This window comes from Alternaria arbusti (genome assembly GCF_024043155.1).
Source record: "Alternaria arbusti strain BMP 1465 chromosome Unknown scaffold_6, whole genome shotgun sequence".
NCBI lineage: Eukaryota > Fungi > Ascomycota > Dothideomycetes > Pleosporales > Pleosporaceae > Alternaria > Alternaria arbusti.
The window spans coordinates 735,406-759,358 of record NW_026249946.1 but is presented as its reverse complement, the minus strand read 5'-3'; the positions used below and the strand labels follow the sequence as shown (position 1 = coordinate 759,358).

The 23,953-nt window shown below is 53.4% G+C and overlaps 8 protein-coding genes across 8 annotated transcripts; 3 read left to right on the top strand and 5 right to left on the bottom strand.

The window, feature by feature from the left end:
* Positions 1–603: 603 nt before the first annotated feature.
* J4E86_005458 (uncharacterized protein) lies at positions 604–1,002 on the top strand (the record flags this gene model as incomplete). The annotated part of the gene is made up of 1 exon (XM_051445992.1): positions 604–1,002. The coding sequence occupies one exon, from the start codon at positions 604–606 to the stop codon at positions 1,000–1,002; it is 399 nt and encodes a 132-aa protein (XP_051302759.1).
* Positions 1,003–2,336: 1,334 nt separating this feature from the next.
* J4E86_005457 (uncharacterized protein) lies at positions 2,337–3,306 on the bottom strand (the record flags this gene model as incomplete). Its single annotated transcript, XM_051445991.1, has 2 exons — positions 2,337–2,402; positions 2,575–3,306. The coding sequence occupies 2 exons, from the start codon at positions 3,304–3,306 to the stop codon at positions 2,337–2,339; spliced, it is 798 nt and encodes a 265-aa protein (XP_051302758.1).
* Positions 3,307–4,432: 1,126 nt separating this feature from the next.
* J4E86_005456 (uncharacterized protein) lies at positions 4,433–5,250 on the bottom strand (the record flags this gene model as incomplete). Its single annotated transcript, XM_051445990.1, has 3 exons — positions 4,433–4,633; positions 4,691–4,924; positions 4,975–5,250. The coding sequence occupies 3 exons, from the start codon at positions 5,248–5,250 to the stop codon at positions 4,433–4,435; spliced, it is 711 nt and encodes a 236-aa protein (XP_051302757.1).
* A 4,778-nt stretch (positions 5,251–10,028) lies between these two features.
* J4E86_005455 (uncharacterized protein) lies at positions 10,029–11,567 on the top strand (the record flags this gene model as incomplete). The annotated part of the gene is made up of 1 exon (XM_051445989.1): positions 10,029–11,567. One exon carries the CDS (start codon positions 10,029–10,031, stop codon positions 11,565–11,567), a length of 1,539 nt encoding a protein of 512 aa, XP_051302756.1.
* Positions 11,568–12,624: 1,057 nt separating this feature from the next.
* J4E86_005454 (uncharacterized protein) lies at positions 12,625–14,569 on the bottom strand (the record flags this gene model as incomplete). The annotated part of the gene is made up of 4 exons (XM_051445988.1): positions 12,625–13,012; positions 13,061–14,228; positions 14,324–14,362; positions 14,515–14,569. The coding sequence occupies 4 exons, from the start codon at positions 14,567–14,569 to the stop codon at positions 12,625–12,627; spliced, it is 1,650 nt and encodes a 549-aa protein (XP_051302755.1).
* A 2,863-nt stretch (positions 14,570–17,432) lies between these two features.
* On the top strand, positions 17,433–17,843 carry J4E86_005453 (uncharacterized protein; the record flags this gene model as incomplete). The annotated part of the gene is made up of 1 exon (XM_051445987.1): positions 17,433–17,843. The coding sequence occupies one exon, from the start codon at positions 17,433–17,435 to the stop codon at positions 17,841–17,843; it is 411 nt and encodes a 136-aa protein (XP_051302754.1).
* Positions 17,844–18,698: 855 nt separating this feature from the next.
* J4E86_005452 (uncharacterized protein) lies at positions 18,699–20,226 on the bottom strand (the record flags this gene model as incomplete). Its single annotated transcript, XM_051445986.1, has 2 exons — positions 18,699–20,143; positions 20,205–20,226. The coding sequence occupies 2 exons, from the start codon at positions 20,224–20,226 to the stop codon at positions 18,699–18,701; spliced, it is 1,467 nt and encodes a 488-aa protein (XP_051302753.1).
* A 2,332-nt stretch (positions 20,227–22,558) lies between these two features.
* J4E86_005451 (uncharacterized protein) lies at positions 22,559–23,804 on the bottom strand (the record flags this gene model as incomplete). The annotated part of the gene is made up of 2 exons (XM_051445985.1): positions 22,559–22,595; positions 22,804–23,804. 2 exons carry the CDS (start codon positions 23,802–23,804, stop codon positions 22,559–22,561), a joined length of 1,038 nt encoding a protein of 345 aa, XP_051302752.1.
* Positions 23,805–23,953: the final 149 nt, after the last annotated feature.

The window sequence follows — 23,953 nt, the reverse complement described above, 5'->3', positions numbered from 1 at the left end:
ATTGTTCAAATCACGGAAAATTCAGAAGTAAGAGCTTCAGAACCAAAATAGAGACGGCTCTTCGGAATTTTGACCCATCATCAAGAGGCTGATAGCTGAGCGGTGGTGGCTGATGTATGCTTAGCTCCGTCGCACACGAGCTGCATCAAACCAGAAGCTGCACGCGTATTACACATCTTGGACTTTGGTATCGGTGTGCTGCTATGTGTGGTAACATCGGCTGGTTGTGTAGACGGTCGCCTGACCGCACCTTTCGCGGTTTTCGTCTCGGCGGACAAGATGCCTCCACCGAACCGAGATATTACGGGAGAACTATCGGATCGATTCCTTGAATTACTCGAAAGCCAACATGAGCTGAGCGCAGTACCATCTCACGAACCTAAGGTCTCCTGAAAGCCACTCTTACGATACTATGTGGAGGCACTGCTGAAGGTGGATGATCATAAGCATCACGAGTAAGACTAGAGACGTGTGAAGTATAAGAAGATGAGCCGTCTTCGCTTTAAACAAAAGCATTTCATCACACAACCGAAACCAGAACAAGCTCTGTCCAACCAGCACTCACTACAACATCCTCCACCATATTGCCAAACAAATCTCACCATGAAGGCCTCAATCATCCTCGCATCCGCTGCGACTCTCTTCGCCTCCGTTCTCGCAGCTCCATCTATCGCCCGCAATACATCCCTCTTCTTCACCGTTCAGCTCGCCAACGAACAGAGCGGTAGGAACGCCAACCGCGATGTCATCGTTGGCAACGGCGCTATAACGCTCGGCCACCTCTTCGGTGATGATTTCGGGCCCCAGGTTTTCGCCACTTCGCTCCAGGCTGTTACCCCGGGTACTGGCGGAAACAACGTCCAATGCGAAGTCAAGAACCCCAACTACCCTGGACAGACCTTTGCGCTCAACGCATGGAACACTTTTATCGACCTTGATGGGAATCATAACGCTGCTATCCCAACTGACGTTACATCGTTCACCATCGAGTGCAAGGTCTAAACGTCCTCTCGTATACCGCTTAGCAGTATACCGGCGCCGTTTGACGGGGCATACGAAGCGAGGTGTCCAGCGAAAACTTTCCTTTCTTTGTTTGATGTATTTGGAAAGTGATTTAGGTATATTATCTTGGTGTTTAACAGTGGTGTATACATTCCTTCGTCTGTGTTATGGGAAGTAGCAAAGCTTCAATAGCTAATATCACTCGTTTGTGGAGGCACAACGTGGCTCACGCTGACGCACCTTCAAAACAGCGTTGCTGCATACATACGCATGGTCGAGTATGCTGAAGACAGGAAACTAGGTGACACAAGACCCAAAGTTGAGCAAACATACAAAGTCTCATTCAGACCGTCGTACTTCACTATCACAACGCTATGCCAAAAAGACCAAAGTCCAAGAACGCCTTCCTTGCTCTAAGCACATTTTGCCTCACCTACTTGGGCCACGCCCTCTCCCTCTGCCCCGTCCTCCTCTAGCAGCCTTGTAAGGCCTCGGCACGGGTGATCCATCACGTGTTCTCTTCTCACCGATACGTGACGAGTATCTTTCCTCTCTCTTCATGTTTTCGCAAGCTTCTTCCTGTTCACGGGTCCCCGTAGAATGATTGTGGACCTCACACCACTGCTGCCGTACTGCCCCATCGCCTCCCGTAGTAAATGGATCGCGAACGTAGCAAATCCCGAAGAGGAGTTTGGCGACTGCGCGGACCCTTGACTTGACACTTGGGTGCGTGTTCATGAACATGTCCCAACTGCCATAGTGTTGCGTTCCCCAGGAGAAACTGTATAGTATCACTACCCAGCGACAAAGTGGGGCATGCGTTGGGAGGTACTCAAAAGCGCGGACGACGTTTTCTATGCTAGGCAGCTCTCCGGTCTCGTGGTAGTTCGTGTTCTGGAAGCGAAGCAAAACAGTATAAGCCGAGTGGTACTCCTTACGCAGATACGTGACTATGTAAAGAGTGAAGAGGTTCTGGTAGTATTGGTCGACAGTCAAGCGGTGTTTGCCAAACGGCTCGACCCTGCCGTGTTTATCCAAGAGGCTGTACATCGCAAAGATGACGGATTTGACCTTGGGGTTACTGTAGTCTTGAAAGAGATTGATCTGCTCAGCGAATTCCATCATATCCAGGCCAGGATCCCCGCTTATTGGAGTATGAACATTATTCTCTTCATCGTTGAACCGCCTTCCATTGGCCGCCGTCATTCTCGATACTAGCGATCCTGGTGTGGCGTTCATCAATGGTGGCGTATCTACCGTTTCACCTCGGTGATGGATGTTCCGTGTATCGAGCCTGAGTGCCGCTGGTCCTGTTGGTGTGCTCGGAGGGGGTTTTACGGCGGCGGGAAGGTCGCAATGTTGATGCCTGAGCCGGCAGTTTTGGCAAGTGTGACCGAAATCTATGTGGGCTAGGTTCCCAAGCTGCGGCAAGTAGACTCTGCACTGATGGCCATATTCCGCACACTGACTGCATCCTCCATCGTCAGCCGCCTTGCCATGGTAATGTTGAATCGCTCGCGCATGAGCGATTTCAAACTTCCGCGCATAAGTCAGACGATCCCAATCGCCTACTGGATAGTGATAACCGAATTCATCATCGGAGGGCGGGTCCAAGACGTATGCGGCAAAGTCTTCGATGTGCTTGACAGGGTCTGGTCTAAATGGCGTCGCGGCGTCGCTATCCGTCATCCGCCTTGCGCGCTTTCTGGATATATTTGGGCCGGACTTCAATTCCATCAGCGCCCACGGGTATGTCTTTCGGAGACTGCTTTCCAGCTCAGGATTCTCGCTAATTTCAGTCTCTTCAACCTCGATGATCATTTGCTTGACTCCTCTGGGCTTCTCTGTCGCATGAGCCTCACGAGCTCTGTCCTCTTCGGCTTTGGTTTTGGGTGTTACTATAGTGACGCCGGGGTAGTCGTCTTGTAACCGTTGGCGCAACTCTGTTGTCAGATCTTCTTCGCTTACAGTGAAGCTGACGTCTTTGACACACGGCGGGATGCTGGACTTCCTGAATGTCTCCCATGACGGAGTCTGGAGTCCATTATCCGGCTCAGGGAGGTCAGCAGCAGTATCCTGCGTCTGTGAGCCCAGAACAGAGTCGCGGTCATCGATGTGAACACCTTCGTCAACTTCGGCCAAGTCTTTCTTGCGCTGATCAGGCTCCTTTGCCAACTCCTTCAAAAACGCGGCCGAAGCGGCAACAAAGTCTAACACCATATTCTCCGGGCTGACGTCACAGCTTCCCAGCGAATCTCCATTCTCGTCTCTAAGCTGAAGTTCCAGCTTTTGATATCTGAACATGTTAGTTCTGGGGTAGGAAATGTGATGGGTATACCCACAATCTTGGCTGCTCGCTAGGCGCATTGCTATGCTCGACAGCGCGAATGGCGCGTAGGATTTCGCACTCTTTCGCCGTCAAAGCGAACTGATAGGTTGGCTCATTCACGGCCATGCTGAACGACAGCGGGCCCTAAGGTGGGGTTGATATTGATCCCTGGATGTTGCTTGTCTTAGACTTTGTTGCGCGTAGACGTTGCTTGTTTTAGATTTAGTTTAGTCCTTGATGGACCGCGAAAAATCGTTCTCGCACAACCGAGACCCAACGTGGGGTACGGAGCACCACAATCTGGTCTGCACGAGACACTGAGATTGCCAGTGTAAAACAATGTCTTGTACAGGCTGTCAAACCGTCGGATGTTCCTCGGGCGGTAGAGACGAGCACGTATCGGCAAGTCGCGTCTCTAGGTGCCCGTGGTTGCTTCTGCTGGCTTCCCGCGCCAATCAGGAAGTTTCCGGGACAATCGGTCGTTGACGGAAAAACAATGCTGCATCAGACAGGCGCAAGCTGATGGAGATCTAGCGATAGCATCAGCAGATGCAATGAAGGGGCAAAAGGTTGGGTGAGCTGATGGCCAAAGGGTTGGAACGCGTCTTCGAGAGGAGTTCGCGAACCTTCCGAGGTTTAGCGCGTCCTAATCTTGGTTAAACCGATTATGCGCCGGCCCCACCACCGTCCCGCAGTGGCCCCCTTGTGTCGCCAATAGACTCGACACCTACATCTCATCGGCCATGTATGCTGTCGTTATATGAGCGCGCAAAGATACACTTGAGTTGTCTCTGGCTTCAGGCTTCGATGCACAATTACAGTGGCTATGCCGCGCCGAGCATTCACTTCGACATTCGCGCGGGATCGGGGTAACAGCACAGCATCCAGCCGCCTCGCAAATTAAGGTAAGCGCGTCTTGATGAAGCAGTTTGCGATGAAAACATTGACAAAGAAGTGATGATATGTACAGATATATCCAAGAAAAAAGAAAAAAACTTATTTACAAGAAAGTATGATCCGCACAGCGCCTTCCCATCTGTTCACCAATCCAGCTTCAATTGCTTGGACAAAGCCGGACGCTGCCCGAAAAGGCGAATCAGGTTAGCCAGAGCATGTGCCAGCCTTCTTGGGCTCGCAGCCACCAGCACAACCAGTGTACATCTGGCACTTGGTTTTCGCATCAGAGCAGACGTTCTTGAGGGTAGCAGTGTCCCCGTAGTTGCTGTTAATACCAGCCAGCTCACCACCGTTGACCGCGGTCACGCCCTCGATGTAGACGTTGCGCTTGCATTGCTTAGAGCACTAGGATCGTGTAAGCGGATGTTCAGGAACCTGATCTTGATGATTGAAATCACTTACGTTTCCGCAAGAGCGGTAGAGCTTGCCGTAATCGTTGACATAGAAGTTGACGATGTTCACAGTTCCACATCCGTTGTGCTGAACGACTTTGTCGGATGCGTGGTAGGCGCCGCCACCGATGATCCAGGACTCCTTTCCAGCCTTGTCTTCTTTGATGGAGATGGCATCCTCGCAAACATCTTCAAACCAAACGAACTCAAGAGTGCAGTGGCCTTGGCAATGCACACCTTCCGCCTAAACATGTCTTAGTATGTATCTACTTCAGGACTTGACCTGACACTTACCTGGTTCTTGCCGATGATCACGTTGCGCAGCGTGGCGCCTTCTTTGAGCAGGAAGACGGCGTCGGCAGCACCGCCCTCAGACTGACCAGAGCAAGCACCGCTACCACGGTCGAATCGGTACCACTGGCCATCGTAGGTTTGACCAGCAGCGACCTCAATGACCTTGCTATTGGTCTTGGTACCAACGGCTTTAGGGACACCTCCAGCGTAACCATTGCATCCAAGGGCAACAGGGAGGAGGGCCGTGGCCGCAGCGAGGATGCCTGCAAACTTCATGGTAAAGGATGGTGTTCGGGTTAAGAAAAAAGTGATCGAAAGCGGAAGCTGGAATAGACGAAATGATAGAAGGAATGCTACTGGAGCCTTGGATATCGGGATGCTTCTGGTTGAATGACAGAACCTTACCCGGTGGGATGTTCGCCGTTACTTATAGAGAGTTGAACTCCTTCTCTCTGCTCTTTCCATAGCACGCTCAGGCACCTTTGCCATGCCTTCTGCACTGCTAACTTCGCACCCTCAACTTAAGTCGTCTTACCGCATTAGGACTTTCCTCCTTAATCTTTCCACGCTCATTCGCGGACTTCTGTATCGATCCTGCCGCACGTCTTTCCGCCCGAGTCGCGCCATTGCCAAGACTTGTTACGGAAGCTTGGTGTAGAAGGATGCGCTTTGGAAGCGCACATCGGATAGTACCACGTGGTTTTGGTATGGTGATTGCACAAGTGAAACGTCCAGCAAACTCCGCCATGCGTTGGCACTTGCATTATTAGGGCGACAGTGACATGCCATAGCGCAATGCTTAGCGCTGCAATCCTCCTCTCATTTCCTCTTCCATCATTACTTCCGCCAACTAGCATTTCGCCGGTTCTGTTCTGTATGTCCGCTCTTGGTTTATTGGGGTACTATCGATAGTGGAAATACCACACGACTTGGTGTTTCCAGAGGGTTATGTTCCCCGCAGTATGACGGAGAATAGCGGAAAGTTGTGCGCTCTGAAGCTGTCCTGGTCACCGATATCAGCAAACCATCACCAGTAGCATGCCAGCCTTCCGACTCTGCTACTTAATCTACGGGCAACTGATCACAGTCAAATGCTGGCTTTGACCCTTCCTCCCTAGAGACACCGCACGGATACAGCCTAGGAAACTGGGCTAGCGATGGGAATCCCGCTTGCGGCGGGCCCTGACAAACTAGGAAACACCGTCAAGAACGGTGTCTTGGTATGCATAAGACAACTCGAACTGTCGTTCATAGGGACGCTGCGAAGGAACCCGGCTCTCAACAAATCAAAAATCACGCTGTTCATTGACGACGTCGCTTAGAATCGGCCTGATGAGCAATACTTTCTCCGCAGCTCATGTTGCACGACTGCGACTGTATGAGAAAGACCATGACGCAGTAATAGGCTGCGGAGATTATTTAGCAAAGGCGCAGGATTCTGATGGGTACCGAAGGATGATGTCCTCCACCTTGTGGATACTGATCAGTAAACAGGTGAGAATTCCAAGACCAGGAGTTTCATGCGTTAATCAGAAGGACTCAAGGGTGTCGGAAAGACCGATCGATTGCAGAGTGGAAGATGCATTCTTCGTTAACTCATGCAGTGCACCACGCGATACAAGCCAAGCTCTTTACTTGCAAGGCGCGGGATAGCTACGCTGACTGGTGGACCTCGGGAGTGTTCAAGAAACGTTAATATGGGGTACATACTGGAGTACATGGTGGCGTGCATGCAGAGCGCATCGGCAGTGCGACGGCTTTGAAAACCCCGGATTTCGGAGAAAGCACTGCATCCTTTAGGAGAGGGGATGGTTGGGGTGTATAATTGCTCAGGTGTGGGACAATATGACAGACGCGCGAGCGATTCCACCAATCAGCGTCATGCACCTCCGCCCTACACAACTCTGCCGTTTACGATCGTCTCTCGCTGGCAGGCACCTTCAACTTGATGCTGAGTTTGCACTTTCCATTGTCATCCAAAGCGCACTTACTCAATTCGTGGGTACCCAACTTGTTGTGAAAAGTGGCTCAGCTTGGGCATTGGCACAGGTGCGTGCCTTAGCGGGGTCAACGCACCCAAGAACCTCCAGCGACTCTTCTTCATCCTTCTTTCTAAGACATTCGAAGCTGGAGTGGAGGGAGAGACCCCAACCTCACCTCTACAGTCACATGCCCCGCGACGGTTCATCTTCCGAACGTACTCCAATGTCTCATGTCAAAGGGTTTTACTAGAGACCCAAACGTGGCGTTGGCATATGGAAAAGAGGAGATTGAAGGCATCGTTATCCGGTTACCCGTTGTGCCCAGAAATGCACATACACGCCTATTCAAGACCAAATTCTAACCCCAAGCTCGGCGCAAGGGTCAGAGTGCAGTCTTACTTTGTAGGTCCGCAGTATTCCTAACTTTGGTATAGCAGCTTTGGTTCAGGGCCGTATTGAGCCAGGAAACCGTAAGCATCCACCCTCACCCATCCACTATTGGCGACCAGCCTCAATTTCGTGATGTTTGCAGCCGAGTTGTCGCTGTACGCAGCGCGTGGATTAGATATTATCACCAGAGGTTTGAGCGGCGTAAAACTGTGCCTTTGCTCTTGTGTCGTCTTGCGCAGCCTCGACTTTACATTATATCTTCGCGTTCTGTTGAGATAAGGACGAATCGAGGGGCAGCAATCCCATGGTTGGTGAATACCAGGGCTTCTACGCACCGCATACCCACAATAAACGATTTCGGAAGTTGTACAGACATGGGATGCACTTGAAATCTCACCCACGGTACTCATGATGCGGAGTTTAATGGTCATGCAGGATCACCCAGTCAACCAGTCGTCTTCTGTGCGCACGTCGATTGTAAACAACACTCCTCTTCTCACACCTATTGAGACACTGGCCAGGGATTAACATCACAAATATGCCATTCAACTTCACATCATCCCTTTCAAAGTTCGTGCATGTCTTCTTTGAGAGTCCAGTAGGTCACTGACAGTACACAGTAACCCGGACCATTTAGTATCCAGCCTACGAGAGCTGAGGACGTCGCATATAGCAGCCCTTCCAACTGCATCCCAGGATGAAACATGCTGCATCTGCCTACATCTATACGATCCTTCTCACGAAGCCGTCACTGTGCTCATAACAGGCTGCTACCATCGCTTTGGCCGCAAATGTCTCGCAGACTACCTCGACAGCGAAAGCCCACGTAACAACAGTTGTCCCCAATGTCGACGAGAATGGTACAAACGACCACCTGCCTGGACGGCGCCACGAGACGTCAATGTCACGGAGAGTTTGCTAGGTTTGACCTTACCACAAGAGCCGGCGCTAGTCGAATCACGAGCGAGAGCTCATCGAACGCGAAACATCTTGGAGCAAGAACGGGCGTCGAACAACGGAGTCATCAGTAGCCATTTAGATGAGATCTTCCGGAGACTGGATCTGATTCAGAACATCAGTAGCGAGCAACACACTTCCACGGCAGATACGCGGGTGCGTCTTCAAGCGATTGAGCGCCGCGCCCGGAGACTTCATCGAGAGCTTCAGTCTGCACATGAGAACAGTAGAAGGCTACAGACGTCATTGAACGAACGTGAGGCATTGTTAAGACACCAGGAAAGAGAATTACAGCAACGTGAGGAAGAGATCAGGCGGCAAGACAGAGTTACTAGGGAACTTGACTTCCTCAGACGAATGGACTTGGGAAGAAGACTTGGACCCGGGATTTGCGATGCCCAGTACTCTATGGCGAGCAGCGCAGATACTAGGCTGACATCTTCACCTACGGTTCCTACGTCAGATGAGAGCCCAGAGTCCGCCAATGTGTCTGCAAACACTAGGGAGGATGCTCACCAGCCACCTGCATCACCACAATCCGAAGACCCGATAAGCGCTCATCAATACAACGCGTACTTACAGCACATCAGTCTGTCAAACGACGACCCGCCAGTAATTCCGGAAAATCGAGAATCTTCTACCCCCGGTATGCCTGTCACACGTACAGAAAGAGATGAGCCTGTCGCATACAGAGACGACGTGTGGACACGATCATACGAGTTGACAAACCGGCCCCACCGCAGATTTCATGGCATTGACCATACCGAAGCTTTTGGACGAATGACTAGAGCCCTGGAAAACTATTGTGAAAGCTTAAATCCTGGGTCGACACAACCAGTTACCGCCCCCACATCAACGCCTCCCCCGGTATCTCTTCGACAGCCGCAACTTCGCACGAGCCCTAATAGCGTTTCGAATAGACAAGAAGTGCCGGTAGATGCTGGGCCTTTTGTATCTCTCGATCCACGGAGAAATGCAGGCTACTGGCCGACGAGACTGAACTGAAGGGCGGCTTCACAAGTTGCGCGGAAGACTGCATAGCGCAACTTCGCTGAGTGGAAACGAATATTGAAAATTTGGCAGTATTTATCGTGATGGGACTATATTCAGTGACATCGCACGACGAATGGGAGAACGGAGCGTCGTCGGAGAAATACTCCACTTACTGCCCGCGTAGATTTTCAATCAGAAGAGGCTATGTCTTGTATTCTACGTCCATGTGTACAATAGCATCTGTACTAGTCACTTCCCAAATTGTAATACAATGTAAGCAGTAACGCGACATGATTACCAACTGATTGCAGTGACGCCATGGAAGATGCACACTTCATGCCGATTTGCGCGAGCTTCAAAAAGACTTTATTGCGCAACTTTTGATTGCTTTCTTATTGTAGGTTGCTAACAATGACGAGGATTTGTGAGCACGTCTCCATATTCAACCAAGGTACAATAGACAACAGTATACAAACTTTTCATCGGCCAGTCAAAGCGTCCACACAACTCACCTTCACTACATAAATTCTCTGCCAACAATGACGTTTTCTCCTCGCTCACTTACTATTGTCTCTCGCTCTCAATAGCGCCAAGCTTTGTTACAGCCAAAGTCTTTTCTGATAACTCTGACTCTACTTCCTACTCTTTACTCTTTACTCCTTACTTCTTACTCTCTACTACCTACACACATTGCGAAGATCACCCACCCGGAACGAAAACCCACACTTCACCATGGCGCATCGGAGTGACAGCTCCTATCGTCAGTACCGCCTTAGCAGTACTTCTCCACCCCTTGGAGGCTCTGCGTTCCCACCTAATCTATTCGATCTCTCCGCCACTCCTTCAGCTCAACCTCTGCCAAACAACACCCAACAACAGTCCACGATGAGCGCCGCGTTCTTCTACCGCGACCACACAACCCCGGACACCACCCTCTCCGACCATGAAGAATGCTCAATCTGCCTTGACAACTACAAAACGGAGGAGTGTCTGCGCATCACCAGCATCCCACGTTGCAATCACCACATCGGCGCCAGTTGCCTTGACCGCATGCTGCGCAGCAACCCCCACGAGGAGAAGAAATGTCCCCTGTGCCGCGCAGTCTGGATCCCCGCGCACGTTCTGCCTTTCCCTCCGCGCAACCAGAGTCTGGGTACCTCACGGCGCATGGCAAACATGTTCGCAGGCGTTGACGGTATCGGTGCGGATATCGCTGGTAACGAGTTGATTGGCGCTGGCGCCATCTCACCTTTACCATTCAGTGCACCCTCATCGCCGGACCTTACACCCGCATCACCAGCATACGCGCCCACATCGCCAGTATACACACCCACATCCCCTACATTCCCAGCAAACCCGACATCCCCGACGTTTTCACCCACCTCACCAGGATACACACCAACATCGCCCACATTCCCAGCATACCCGACATCCCCGACGTTTTCACCCACTTCACCGGGATACTCTCCCACAACTCCCACGTTCCCGACATCGCCGACATACACGACTTCCACCCCACCACCCCACGGCAGCCCAGTCCCACCCTGGCGCGAAGAGCCCGAGGCTGCTCCAGTGCAGAACCAGCAGCTCAACCCCATCGTCATCGACTCTGATTCCGACGACGACGCAGGCTACGCCGTCCAGTTCCAGAACTTCGAGAATTTCAGACGCGATGTCGCTGATATACGGAGTCGAGCAAGAGAGACGCGCGGGGTGAGGAGTATCAGAAAGAGACGGGCCGCTACTGCTGCTGAGAGGGACCGTGTCAACGCCAGGAATGATGACAGCGGTAGTGCCTATTCGAGCGGTAACAGTGAGAACGCTGCTGCGAATGGTGAGACTGGTACCGCCAGGTCTCGCGCGTTGAACCGTCTTCTGGGTAACGGGAGGCACCCGTTTCAGCCTGCTGAGTACGCCGCTAGCGCTGGCGCTGGCGCGCCTCCTACTCCCATGAACGAGGTGTTGGAACAGCGCAGCGAGCCGCAGGAGCGACGTCTAGGAAGCGAGCTACGCCGTGCAAGGACGTTCGAGCAACCCGCCTCGCGAACTGCTGATCACGCGAGCGCCCGTCGTCGTCGAGCCCCAACACCGTACCGACAGACCCCGAGCCCAAACACCTCAGACACGCCGGTAGACCTTACCACAGATGAGCCTACCGAACTCTCCGCTATTCAGTCAGGTTCTGCGCGCGAAGCTGTTCGCAGCAGGCAGCTCGATCGCCGCGAAGCTTCATTGTCGCAAGCAAGCAAGTGCTTCTTGAGCGGCAATTAGCGCTGGTGAGGCGGGAGTCAGCGGTTGTGAGGCAGGAGGAAGCGGTTTCGACGCAGGAGGACAAAGCAAACGAGATGATGACGATGTTGAGGAGGCATAGAGAGGAGATGGAGGAGATGGTTAGGAGGCACAGTGAGGAGTATTATGAGTGACTTTTACACCGAGACCGTTGAGAGAGAGGAAATCATGACAAACGTCGGAATGTAGCCGATCTCACCGTATGGGAAACCAGGCTTGGTCCCAATGAAGCAGCGAATGAAAACATTGAAATTGAACTCTTGATTGCTGGTGGTATACATACAGATCCCACTTCGTCGAGCCATACTTGTACACCGACACGCATGCCGACAGGTATTCCCATTTCCTTTCTCTACGCCATAATCCCTGTTGTTATCGTAGACTCGAGAAACAAACGTCGGGAAAAAGCTCTTGCGTTCAGAATACACCACCGGAAAGGAAAGGTAGGCTCGAAGCCAAGCATCCCGAACGCCGAGCGCAGCTCTAGACTGGCGCGCTACAGTTATATCAAAGAAAGAAGAAAACGACCCGGTATATAATCGCCGTTGCAACGCCAGTGAAATGTTGCCCTCGCACACACCGTATATACACACAAACGGCGGACAGGTTACTGAAGGAAATGGATGAAGAAAGTCGTCATCGCCGACGAGGAATAATCGTGTTCGCGTGCATGAGGTGCGTAGCCAGCCCCATGATTCCCTGCCAATCCAGCCACCCAGCCCGAGAGGGAAAAGTCGAAATTTAGTTCTGGTAACCCGAGTTGCAATCCCCTGGGTGTGAGGATGCAATAATGACGTAACGCCAAGCGCCGTCCATGCGTTGTGACAGAGACGACGATGCGTCAAGGAGTAGGAGAGGAAGGAGAAGGTTGGGTAGATTACAAGGTCGTACGGGTAGAGCATCGTGATCGTCGGAGCTGCGCATGCCCCACGCTTTGCGTCATTGCCATGATGCAGAGTCATGACAATGGCGGTGTACACGTGTAACATGGTCAGGCAGCTTGTTTACTCCCAGTTACCTGACAACGTGAGTGACTGTCTCAGTACTTTGAAGGATACCGCCCGTTCTCTTGATCGTCGGGGCTAGAGTTCCTTTGGGGTTGGTATACGAACCGGTTCATCATCTGGCCTTGCTGCATCGGCATCATGTGTACGCCGTTGGGTTGCATCTGGGCGATGCCATATGGGTTTTGATGGCTAATATCGCTGCCGAGGAAGTTGTTCATAGCGGCGCCATGGAGGCCCTGAGCCTGCGACACTGGGCAGTCCTTGTGAGCTAGAAGAAGAGTCTTGAGGTTAACAATCTCTTCGCGAAGCTGAGTGACGGTAGCAGAGAGCGCGTCGTTCTCTGTACTAAAAAGTTCGACTTTAGCTTGGAGGTTGGCCAACCATTGCTTCTTGCGCTGTCGGCACTTGAGGGCAGCGACCCTGATACACGTTAGTAGCTTGAAGTTGGGATGGAGAGAAAAGACATACCTATTGCGCTCGAGGAAGTTCTTGCGCTTCTCCTCGTCGGTCATCTTGCGGCCCTTGCTGTCGTACTCCTCCTCCTTGATGTTGTTCTCGTCATCAGAGTCGCCGTCGTCCATGTCGTCGCCCATGGGCTGATTGGCGTTGCTCTTCTTTCTTGAGTTCTTGGGGCCGTCTTCAGCTTTGCGCTTGTTTCCGGCAGCTTGTTTGCCATTAGCGGCGCCCTTCTTCGCACGTGACCGTGTACCAGTCTTGTTTTGCTCACTCTGGCCGCTCTCTGAGAAGTCACCGGTCTCTGCAGATTGAACGCTGTTGATGGAACCCTTGGTGTCACGGCGGCCATGATTGGCGTTGACGGGTTGGACGGGCATGTGCCCGGCGTTCATCGATTGCTGTTGGGGGGCCATCGAGTAGGGTGGCTGGTTGTTGCGTGCAGCGCCGTTTTGGCTGGCAAAGGACAGCAGGTCGTTAGCGGCACTACTGACGTCATGGTTGGGATATGGTTCGTTCTGGGCGCGCTGTTGTGGCTGCTGCGCCTGCTGGTAGTTGTTGTTAGGGCGGTCCATTCCTGCGGTCGCGGTTTCGGGCTGCGATGTGGGCGCGTTGGAGGTGGCTTTGTTGTTGTTAGCTTGGTGTTGAGCAGCGGCGCGCAGAGCAGACTGCTGGAAGTCGGCAGTACCAGGTGTTACGCCAGCACTTTGGAGATTGAAGATGGCTTGGGTGTTCGGGCTAGGAGCTGGGAACATGGAACCACCGCCGCCAGGAGTAAGGCCGGTGCGGAGAGAGGATTCGTTCGGGGTTGGGAAGCCTCGGAATGACTCGCTAAAATAATCTGTCTGTCCAGTCGGCCCGCTCAGCATAGCAGGGCTCAAGGGTCCTGCGCGTAAGCCCTGCCACCCCGGTGTGATGCCCGGTAGGGGTGATGGTGACGTAATGTTCGCAACGGGCGGAAGAATAGGTCGGCCTCCGGGTGTCTGTAGAGTGCCAGACTCGCCGCCAAAGGACTGCTCGAAGACGTTTGGCTCGAGCGAGAAGGGGTTGTGGACGGTGTTGAAGTAGTCGGGAGTATCGCCAGTGGTCGAGGGCGCGGGCTTTGGTGGAGGCGCCAACGGCTGGGCATTGGTGGTTGCGGGTTTGGCAGCGTCTGCGTTGGTGGCCGCTTCCGTGGTCGCAGCTGGCTGTGGGTTAGCATCGTGTGCTGGTGGACGACGAGATGGATGCAAAGCGACAGTTGAGAGTCGACGGTGATGTTGGGACGGGACTACTTACGCTGTACCTTGGGCGACGACTCGGCTTTTACTGGCTCAGCTGATCACGGTGTTAGTAATGCTTGCATGTGCGATGATGTGACGGCGAGGATGACGACGATGCATGCGCGCGACGCAGGCAGGGAAAGGGGAGATGTGGGAAGCAGCAGCGGTGAGGGCTTCACGGGGCAGCAGCGACGGGGGCATACACACCTTCAGTCTTGGTGACGGTAGGGAGAGATGTTTTGATGTCCTTGGGAGAGGACATCTTGGAGGACGGGGAGGAGGTTCGAGCGGTTTGGGTTGCGGCTGCCATACTTTGGGGTGGTGACGTAGGGGTGGTGTCCTGGTCGATCGCTTGTGGTACCGGGCCTTGACCTCTCTTCGCTCGCTCGCTCACACGCACGCGATTCGGCTTCTCTCGACGGTTTTGGGCGCACACGGGCGACTCGAGCACAATAGCACCTGTGCTGTTCGGCGGAGCTGTCAGCGCACGGAATTACAGGTGCAGGCACGATGCGACGGGCTGGGTGCAGGCAGACGACGGGCGCAAAGGGCTGTCGCAGACGCTGGGAACGTGGCAAAGTCGGCAGCGCAGATAACAACAGCGCGGCAGCGGCAGGGCAGGGCAGGACGACACGACTACGTACCTCAGCAAAAGGAATCGAGCGCGGCAGATGCGGGGTCGAGCCGTCTCAATCCGATGAATATCGATATTGTTGACCGCCGGCTCTGTCGTCGCAAAGCTGGTGTCTGCTTGTCAAAACCAATAGTGACGTCAAGCCCCTGTGGTGACGCTCGCAGCCGTCGCAGTCTCTAAACCTACACTCGCGCTGACTCTGCACGACTCTAGGCAATCCGGGGCTGTGGAAGCGCGTGATGGATGTTCCTGATCTCAATGAGGCTCAAACCGGCGTTGACGGGGATTGTGCTCGTGGTGACGATGACAGTGAGGCGTTCGGCGATGAGGTCAGAGGACAGGACGAGCGAGCAATTTCTGGGAGTGACGCAGCTGTGCCAAGCGCATAACGTGATTTCTTGGGTTCGTAATCAAACCCGGCCGCTAGTCCTGTCTGAGGGCCAATCACTGCAGCCGAGGCCCCACCGCCTTCGCTGGTCCGCCGATCCGCAGCCCCTTTTGGCTCGCCTGCCACGAGACGCTTTCCGGCACTGGTCCCGTCGAAGCACCCCAGCCTTCCATTCACTGCAAGGACTATTCCCGCCCACCGCGTTTTCCTCTCCTCCAGCACGCTGCGATAAGATACACTGAGGAGTTTGATAATGCATCGTTCACCATGACAGCATCGACGGCTGCTACCACTCCCATCCCTGCCTCTCCACCCGCAGGGAAGGAACCTCGAAGCTACTGGAGCCGATACTCTGCAACGGCCAGCGGATCTGATTCTGCCAGGTGCCGGTCCCGTTCCAGACCTCGATTCACGCATGTTTCGCCGATCTACATCGTCTACTCGCATCGGCCTAAAGTACCAGCCCTCGCGCGGACTTTGCGACCGCCTTCCTAATCATACCATGCGAAAGTTTCATCGTCTTCTTTTTCCCGATGCTCATCGAGATCGTGATGTCCATGTTGTTTAATGCAGCAAGCGTGGAATCAAAGAGTCGGATGTTTGGCATTCTGTAATCAACAAGTGGGCGGGTGGCAGGGCGATGCCAGCCTCCACACCCTAAAGACGTATCACGAACGTTAGGGACGACGGCTATTCCGCTTCCCCGTACCTTCTTGCTTCTTGCTGCTTGGTCGTATGGGTCTGGCTCATGCGAGCCACCAACTATCCGCACGTAGCGCATGAGCGTGCAGCAGGTGTAGAGCAAAGCTTAAATGTGACGTAGTTGTTGACCTTTGATCTCCACTGGCGTACAACACTGCTGTAGAGTCGTCTAGTCTCGCCAGACTTGCAAATTGAGGGTTACACTTCTGCTTCTTCTCCGTCAGAAGGGTGTTCTGACCTAGCTTCCATTTGAAACTCACACTATTGGTCATGCTTTTGGTCGCTACTACGACACCAATCGGATCCAACTCCATCTACACCGGAACATGCTTTTACTTCCAACAACACATGAGATTTGATAGCTTATGATACTATCAAATAGATTTGAATACCCGGATAGCTCGCGGTGTAGTTGAAACGACCTCGGGACATGGAAGAATGAACAATGTTGATCAAAGACAAATCAACTTCCAGGTACATACCATGTCAAAATGCTCAACGTGAGGGGTGTCTTCTTTTCTAAGGAAGGGACTTATACAAATGAAGTGTTAATTCTGGAAACACATGAAGCAAAAGCCAAACACTTCTTGCTTCAGCTCAATAGCGGAAGAACGACGGATGAGATGTGCAGCAGCTTAAGGTAAGGTGTAGTATACAATAGATAGCCCTTCCCTTTTTTCATTTAAAATAACGTAGAGGAATTATTCTGCAACCAGCAAGACATACACAGCCCAATAATCAGAACATGGGCATTCTCAATTTATCACAACGTTGACCTACTTAGCAATACATATGCTGGTAAACTAGCGGCTTTGTATGTTCCCGAGGACTGCTCACTCGGAATGTGGCGACATGGTAGAGGCAATCTTGGAAGATATCTGACACGGTCCAACTGAGCTCACACATCAGGACGAGAGTGCGAGGGCTTTATAGCAACCAAGATCTGGAGTGTGCACAAGAGCAGAAGGAAAAGCATGTATTGCAAATGACCAAATGGCAGAAGATGTCTTTCGCTAGAACAGTCCGAATTACATACGAGCCATTAGAAGCAGATTACACATCAGCAGAGTTACAATAAGATATTCGGTTCGGGACGTCGTCGAGCTTAGGTACGCGGCGTCCGGCGCGTAGTACAGCATCGGGGAGCTCCGAAGTGGGCTGGAGGGGTAGCTACCGCGTACAACAGCAGGAAGGTACCGCAGGTCTCTCTTCGCGCAACTATCATATCTACACTCACAAACACTCTTTCTCTTTAACCCCCCCCCCCGATCTACACATCGCCTTCGAACCGGATTTTCCTCGCAAGCTCCCATACGAACACACCACAGCCGCATGTCCACCACGCACCGCATCACCGCTCTCACAAACCACCTCTCCCCACCCACAACCTCCACCGCAAAGATGTCGATTCCCGAAAAGAAACCCCCAATAACCTGCCACGTCCTCGACACAACCCTCGGGCGCCCCGGCCCCAACATCCCCGTAACCCTCACCCTGCACCCCACAACCACCACGAGCACCGCCTCGACCCCCAAATTCACCGGCCGCACAAACGCCGACGGCCGCGTAACCGCCTGGACACTCAGCACGCCCTTCTCCTCCGCGAGTCTGGAAGAAGTGTTCGCGCAGGAGGGTGATCAAAAGTACAGTTTGACATTTGATACTGAGCGCTACTTTGGGGAGAGGGGGGTTAAGACGTTTTTCCCGGAGGTAGAGGTCAAGTTTCTTGTGAGGCAGGAGGCGAAGGGCGAGCATTATCATGTGCCGGTGTTGTTGGGACCGTTTGGGTATACGACGTATCGGGGGAGTTGAGGAGTTGGATGGATGGATAGGTAGGAGGTGGGCATGGGGATACAGAGGAGGAATGGGTTGGAAATCAAGGTAATTACATCTTGACTGTTTGTCAATCTCGAGTCCAGGACACTGGTGTCACGATTCTGTCTTCGAGGTACAGCGGGAACCTGCGTTCAGTGTGCTTCCATCTCCCAACGGTTGGGCAACACAAAGTGCGACAGTGTACATGAGAAGAGATTCGCGTAGAACACGCGCACCAATACTCTGGGTCGATTCGTCTCACAGTGCGGCTACGACCCGGCTGTCTGTGCACTCGATACATGCCAGTGCTATATCGAGAACACGTTGAAACCCGCAAGGAGTCCAAGCTCCGTTGCGACTGTCTACACTCACGTCACTCAAGCACAACGTACAAGTTCAATGGTGATGATGATGTGGTATCAATTCTTCATTCGCACCTATCTCCCCTACCCTCTCATCCCAGCCCATCCATATCACCCAGCTTCGGGCGCTCACTGGCTCGCTCGCTCAGCGCTCGAATACATACATACAGGAATATAAAAACCGTGCGGTGGTCATCGCACCACGTCCGTCAGAGCTAGACGTTAAGTTGAAAAGATCAGAATCAGATCGTGACAGAATAAAAGATGCTTGGATATCAATGAACGAAAAACACGCAAAGTGTGACTAATGCATCCGAGATGCCAGATCTCGGCCGTCGTAATGCCTAGATCCAGAGAAGAGAAGTGGAAAGGAAATGGTGTGGGTGCCGCAGTGGCTGGATATCTTCGCAGATTCAACATAGATGGTGCCCAGTTCGCTGAAGCTGGGTAAAGTAGACGCCTTTGAAATCAGCGACATAGAATTCATCATTTACAACCCGCTCTTGTGGTTGTCGGAGAACGGGCTCTGGTCCCTTCTGTTGGAGACTGTGCTGCCGCGTTTTGACGCTGATGACTCCTCTACAATGGGCGTCATCGGGGTGCGAAGGCCAAGCGAGGTATCGTATGAAGTGATGCGGGAGGACATAATGGGTCGTGGTGGTTCGAGTGACGAGCTATCTGCGAAAGGACTTCGGTCCATGGTAGGCGTGCTGTCCCGGGAATCAGGGTATGGTGAGCCGCGGTCGCTGCCCGAGTTGCTACGAAGTAGTGTTTGTCGTGCGCGTACGTGGTCATCGTCGGATTCGTCCCCAGAGTCGGATGCTAAGCTTCCTCTTCGTGCGCGCGAGTGGGCAGCACCGTCATCTGATGAGGCGGTAGAGTAGCCGGTGAGTGGGCGCGCAGAGGGTACGAGGACTTCGGGTGTGTTGACGAGTGTTCGGTCTGCGCTTGTTGTTGAGTTTGAGGAGCTCTTGGGTGGTGTCATGTCGGAGCTCTTCTTCTTGGTGATGTTGAGGGCACGGACAGGGCCAAGTTGTGCGGTGCTTCGGACGGAGTTTGCGGGGCTGATGCCAGGCATGTGAATGCGGATGGGCTTCACAGTGTGCTTGGGGTCGATTGAAGGTACAGGTGGTGTCTCCATGCTGGGTGTCTCTGCCGGGCTGTTGGTCGCAGTCGACTTGACGCTGACGACAGCTGCCTTTCCGCGTACGATGGTCTGAGCCGGGAGAGGAGATACAATAGCGTTTTGTCGGTACATGGTCGATGCAACGCTGCCTCGTTGGGCGAGACTGGGGGCGATGCTTGTGCGACCGGCGGTGCTGGAAGACATCATGGAGTCGCGGAAGTCGGGAACGAAGAAGTGCTGGTCGGCGGTCGAGTACGGGGTGCTCATGCCAGACGAAGGCGACATGGCAGGAATCGGAGGCACGGGAGGGACGAGCAGGTCGGGCGATCCGGGGCCTGAGCGGTTCGTGACGCCGGGGATGTAGGCGATCTGGATGATGTTGGAGGCGCGGGTGAGGACGGACGAGGCCATCGAGGCAACGGTGTGTGTGGACGCACGCGCGCTCCGCCGTGACTGGAAGTCGTTCTCGGCCTTCTCTTGCGCCGTCATGTCGACATCCTGCCATTCGCTGCGCTGGGACATGGGCCGCCTCTTTCCCTTTAGGCAGTACTTCCATACGATGAATGTGAGAATGGCGATGAAGGTGATGCCGCCGATGACTCCTCCGGCAATGGCACCGACGTTTGGCTTGCTGGCAGGAGCATCGCCTGCCGTGGGGTCGGGCTGGCAGCCGACGGAGGCGCACTGGTCGCATGTTCGTGAGTTCTGGACGCAGACCTCGTTGGCTCTGCACTTGATGCCCTCGCAGGACAGTGCAGCCGTCTCACATGCAACGCATCGTTTTTCTATCCGGAAAACATTCTCAGCGTCTGGTATCGTGTTAGCGGGCTGTCATATGCAGTCACGTCGCTGCAGGGTCGCAGATCGTACCTCTGAGCGCACGGATAGACATGGCAACGGTGGATGGGGTGGTTAGGGGATCAGCAACCCCAGGTGAAGAAGCAACGAGGGCCAGCTGTCAGCTATGGGCGCACCCGGTGGTGTGCGACGCGGATCGTGAGGGAGTCGTACGGCGGAAATAGCACGGTGCGACGGTTTTGAGCGGTTCGAGGTGCCTGGTGACGGGGACAAAGAAAGCAGGCGAGAATAGGCGGCGCTACGGAGAATGGGAAGGCGCGAAGGGTGGCGAGGCGAAGTGAAGTAGGGCGGCGCGAAGGGTGGTAACGAGTGACTGGGAACAAAGGCGACGCAACAAAGAAGCAAAAGCGGTGATGCGGCGCAAAGGTGGTGAGGAACCTGAGGACGAGGGCGCAGTAGCGTGGTCAGATGGGCGTGAGCGTGGCTCTTGGGTGTTGGGGCACCGGCTGGGGTGGGCCCGGGCCTGGCTCGCTGAGTAGGCCGCGCGTGTTTCGTCCCTGCAAGCTGGGGCCTGAGGGTGAGGTGTGCCGACGGGCGACAATGTCGATGAGCACGCGAAAATGTCCGAAACGCTCTTGTTTTTTGTCGCTGCCTCAGAGCTGCGATCGTCGTGCACTCGATCTGGCCGTTGCGGAGGGGGAGACAGAGGTGCTGCTCTCTTTGAAGCACCTGACTGGGGACCCAAGCCACGGCCGTTCTGGGACAAGCGGCCCTTGTGTGCATAACCTTAATCTATTTATTGCAGCCTCAACCGGGCGACCGAACGCCTCCAACTGCCTCACCACCACCGCCCATATCACGGCCTCGCCCGGCCTCATCTATTCACATTCCGCTCATCGCTTTCTTCCATCTTGTGTTGCACGCCGCTGCACAGATTTGCACTCATCTGCTGCCGGCGCTGACCGGGACTCGCTGACCTCAGGTAAGGGATCCCAGCCGCTAGCAGAGCCTCCCGCACCGTCATTGGCTCTTCGTTCTTGGGTAAATAGTCAATTGCGCGTCTAGATTCATCTCTCCGCAGCGGCCAATATATCGAGCATCCACCTTATCTCCCACCACGTGCAGCCTCCTTCACCCATCATACTACTGGATACTACTCCCAACTGCTTACCCATTCACGGCGACGCCTCCAACTCCGCGCAAGCCACTTCACGCCCCAGGCTACATGTATCCGTTTCCTCTCCCAGAAGCATGTCAGCCAAGCTCCACCCACCTGCAACACTTCTCTGGTCGAGCACCCGTCAGGTCCAACACAGCCGCAGATATCGCACCAGCACGACTGCTGTCCGCCTGATGTGCCAGGCACACTGGCTGCCCTACTAACATGCATGCGAAACACGACGAACCACGGCCGACCATATTTACCCTTTTCTGTGGGGTTAACCCGCATCCGCCCTTTCATTTCCCCAACCCAGCCACTCACAACAGGGCCTGTGAAACTTTTGTACCACCATCCGCTGTTATCGCGATGGGTGTATTATGGGGTCTCCCTTGCGCTACCCATCGCTGATTATCTCCCGCTGCTGATCGAAAAGTCGAGACCGTGGCTTGGTGACACTGCGCGCTCACTGGCAGGTTTGCTGTTGCTGACATCCGAGATTTGCCAGACTGTGATATAGGTGTCGAGTAATAACATTCGCAAGAAGCAATCACTACATCAATCTCTCCACCCCTAATCAGAGCTCGCGCCGTTCAACGTCGCTAGTGAACATATCTCCTCGGCTGTATACTCTTCTCGTTGATGACTTCGCAGTATAGTGGAAGTTCTTTTTGTCTTACTTCACTATCCAACAACCGCATAACCTCGGCCCCATTTTCACCCTCGGGTGAGATCTTGCAGTGTAGCAGAAGTTACTTTTCCGACTACTCCATGCTTCACAGGGTCCTGAGCTCAACGGACTTCCGATCTGACCTACCCTTGATGACGGACGAGGCGGTCCGCCACCGGGTACACTTGAAACGGCTATCTACCCGTGGTCAAAGACTATCACGTCCACTCGCTGTCAGAGGGGTGTGACCCCTCCGGTGGTCACTGTTGCCACTGTTCTTCTGTTGCCCTGTGAGCATCGGGTACGATGTCATCTCTGTCTATAGTTTCGTTGTCCGACGGAGTGATGTATCTTTACCATCTAGCAGCAAGCCTTGCGTTTCAGTGTTAATGATAGACCCCGTGGGTGAACTGTCGTAGCCGGAAATAAGCTGCACGAATGATTCAAAGTGTTGGCTAAGCACCTACGCTCTGCAAGAAACACATACACCCCGAAAGATGTTTTGTAGCGCGGACGGAGGTTATATAGTTCATGGTGTACTTTCCTCCATAACTGCATCTTACACGCTCAAGCCAACAAACGGATATGCAAGAGCGCCTAGGCTCCACGACGAATCTGCTGCTTTCGTCTTGTACTGATCAAGAGCATCAGACAAATGTCCTCGCCAATCATTCCCAGCAAAGCTCTGCACCTGCAGCTCATTCATCCATACCCTGCGCCTAGAATCGGAAATCAAGCAGCCCAAGTGCAAATGATTCAAACGCGGTAGCACGTCCTCCTCTTTAGCAACGCGGCTCAAAATGTGCCACCACGTGTTATAGGGGTCTGAATTCATGATGTACCTCAGACTCAACGATCTCAGCGTGTTCTCTGCCGGCTTCAAGAGCGCGAGCAGATCGTCGCCGTTCATGATCCTCATGACGGAAAGTTTACACTCTTCCAACTTTTCGAACTGACAATGTCGTGCCATTTCCCCAAACACATCCATTTCTAAGATGCTGTAACAGCTCAGTTCCAACTTCCGTACATTCCGTGCTTTAGCTAGGAAGCGTACCACGAACGGCGCGCGTATAGTGTCTATCTCGAAGCCCGAGACCGAAGAGCGGAGATCCCGGAGATGCAATTGCAGTGTATCCAGCTTCTCAAAGGCGTGGTCGAAATAACGGAGCGAAGGAGCCAGCGTTTCCAACTTGCCGATACTAACTGCGCCGAAGGCTTTGTCGCTGTCTACCTGAATACGTCGAACTTGCACTTTCGATTCCGCAATCGCAGACATGGTGGAGACAAATGGCCGCGACATCTCCTGCTGGCTACTCTTGCAATACCGTGTACAGAACTTTGCGTATTTCTCGTGCATGCCTTCGTACGCAAACGTGATGGAGTCCAGATGTTCCAGTCGTTCTAAAACAGTCACCAGGCTTTTGCGATCGAATCTTGTTTCGCTGAAGAACTTGGCTATTTCCTCTGATACTGTGTAATCGGCAATATATTGTATTTCGAGATCGCGGGTAGCTGATGCGGTGCCATAAGGCGTAGCAATGCCCTGTGTTTCTGCGATTCGTATTTGTGCTTGCCAAAGATGGATTGAGTGGCGAGGTGTGGCGTCGACAATGAGGTCCTGGATGGCGTTGCCGAAATGGGGGTGCGATGTTATTTCCAGTAATCTGATGAAGGCGGCTTCCGTCCATTGGAGGGTGTGTTGGCGGAAGAAACGGTCTTTGAATACATGGGATGTTTGTCTGCTCAGAGATGGGCTGGTGAGGCGAAGTGAGCGACTGTCTGGGAGGTCCAGGTAGGTGGTTATGTGCTCGATCAATTCGGTGGGCAGGCGTGACAATGCCATCGCTCTCCGTGCTATCTCCAACGATGATCTATGGAACGGATATTGATAAGATGGATGAGGCAATCACCACACGTCTGTGGAGGCAAAGAGGCGGGGAACCTGCTGCATGTTGACGATGCACTAACTGTTTCGGGTATCGTACATACATC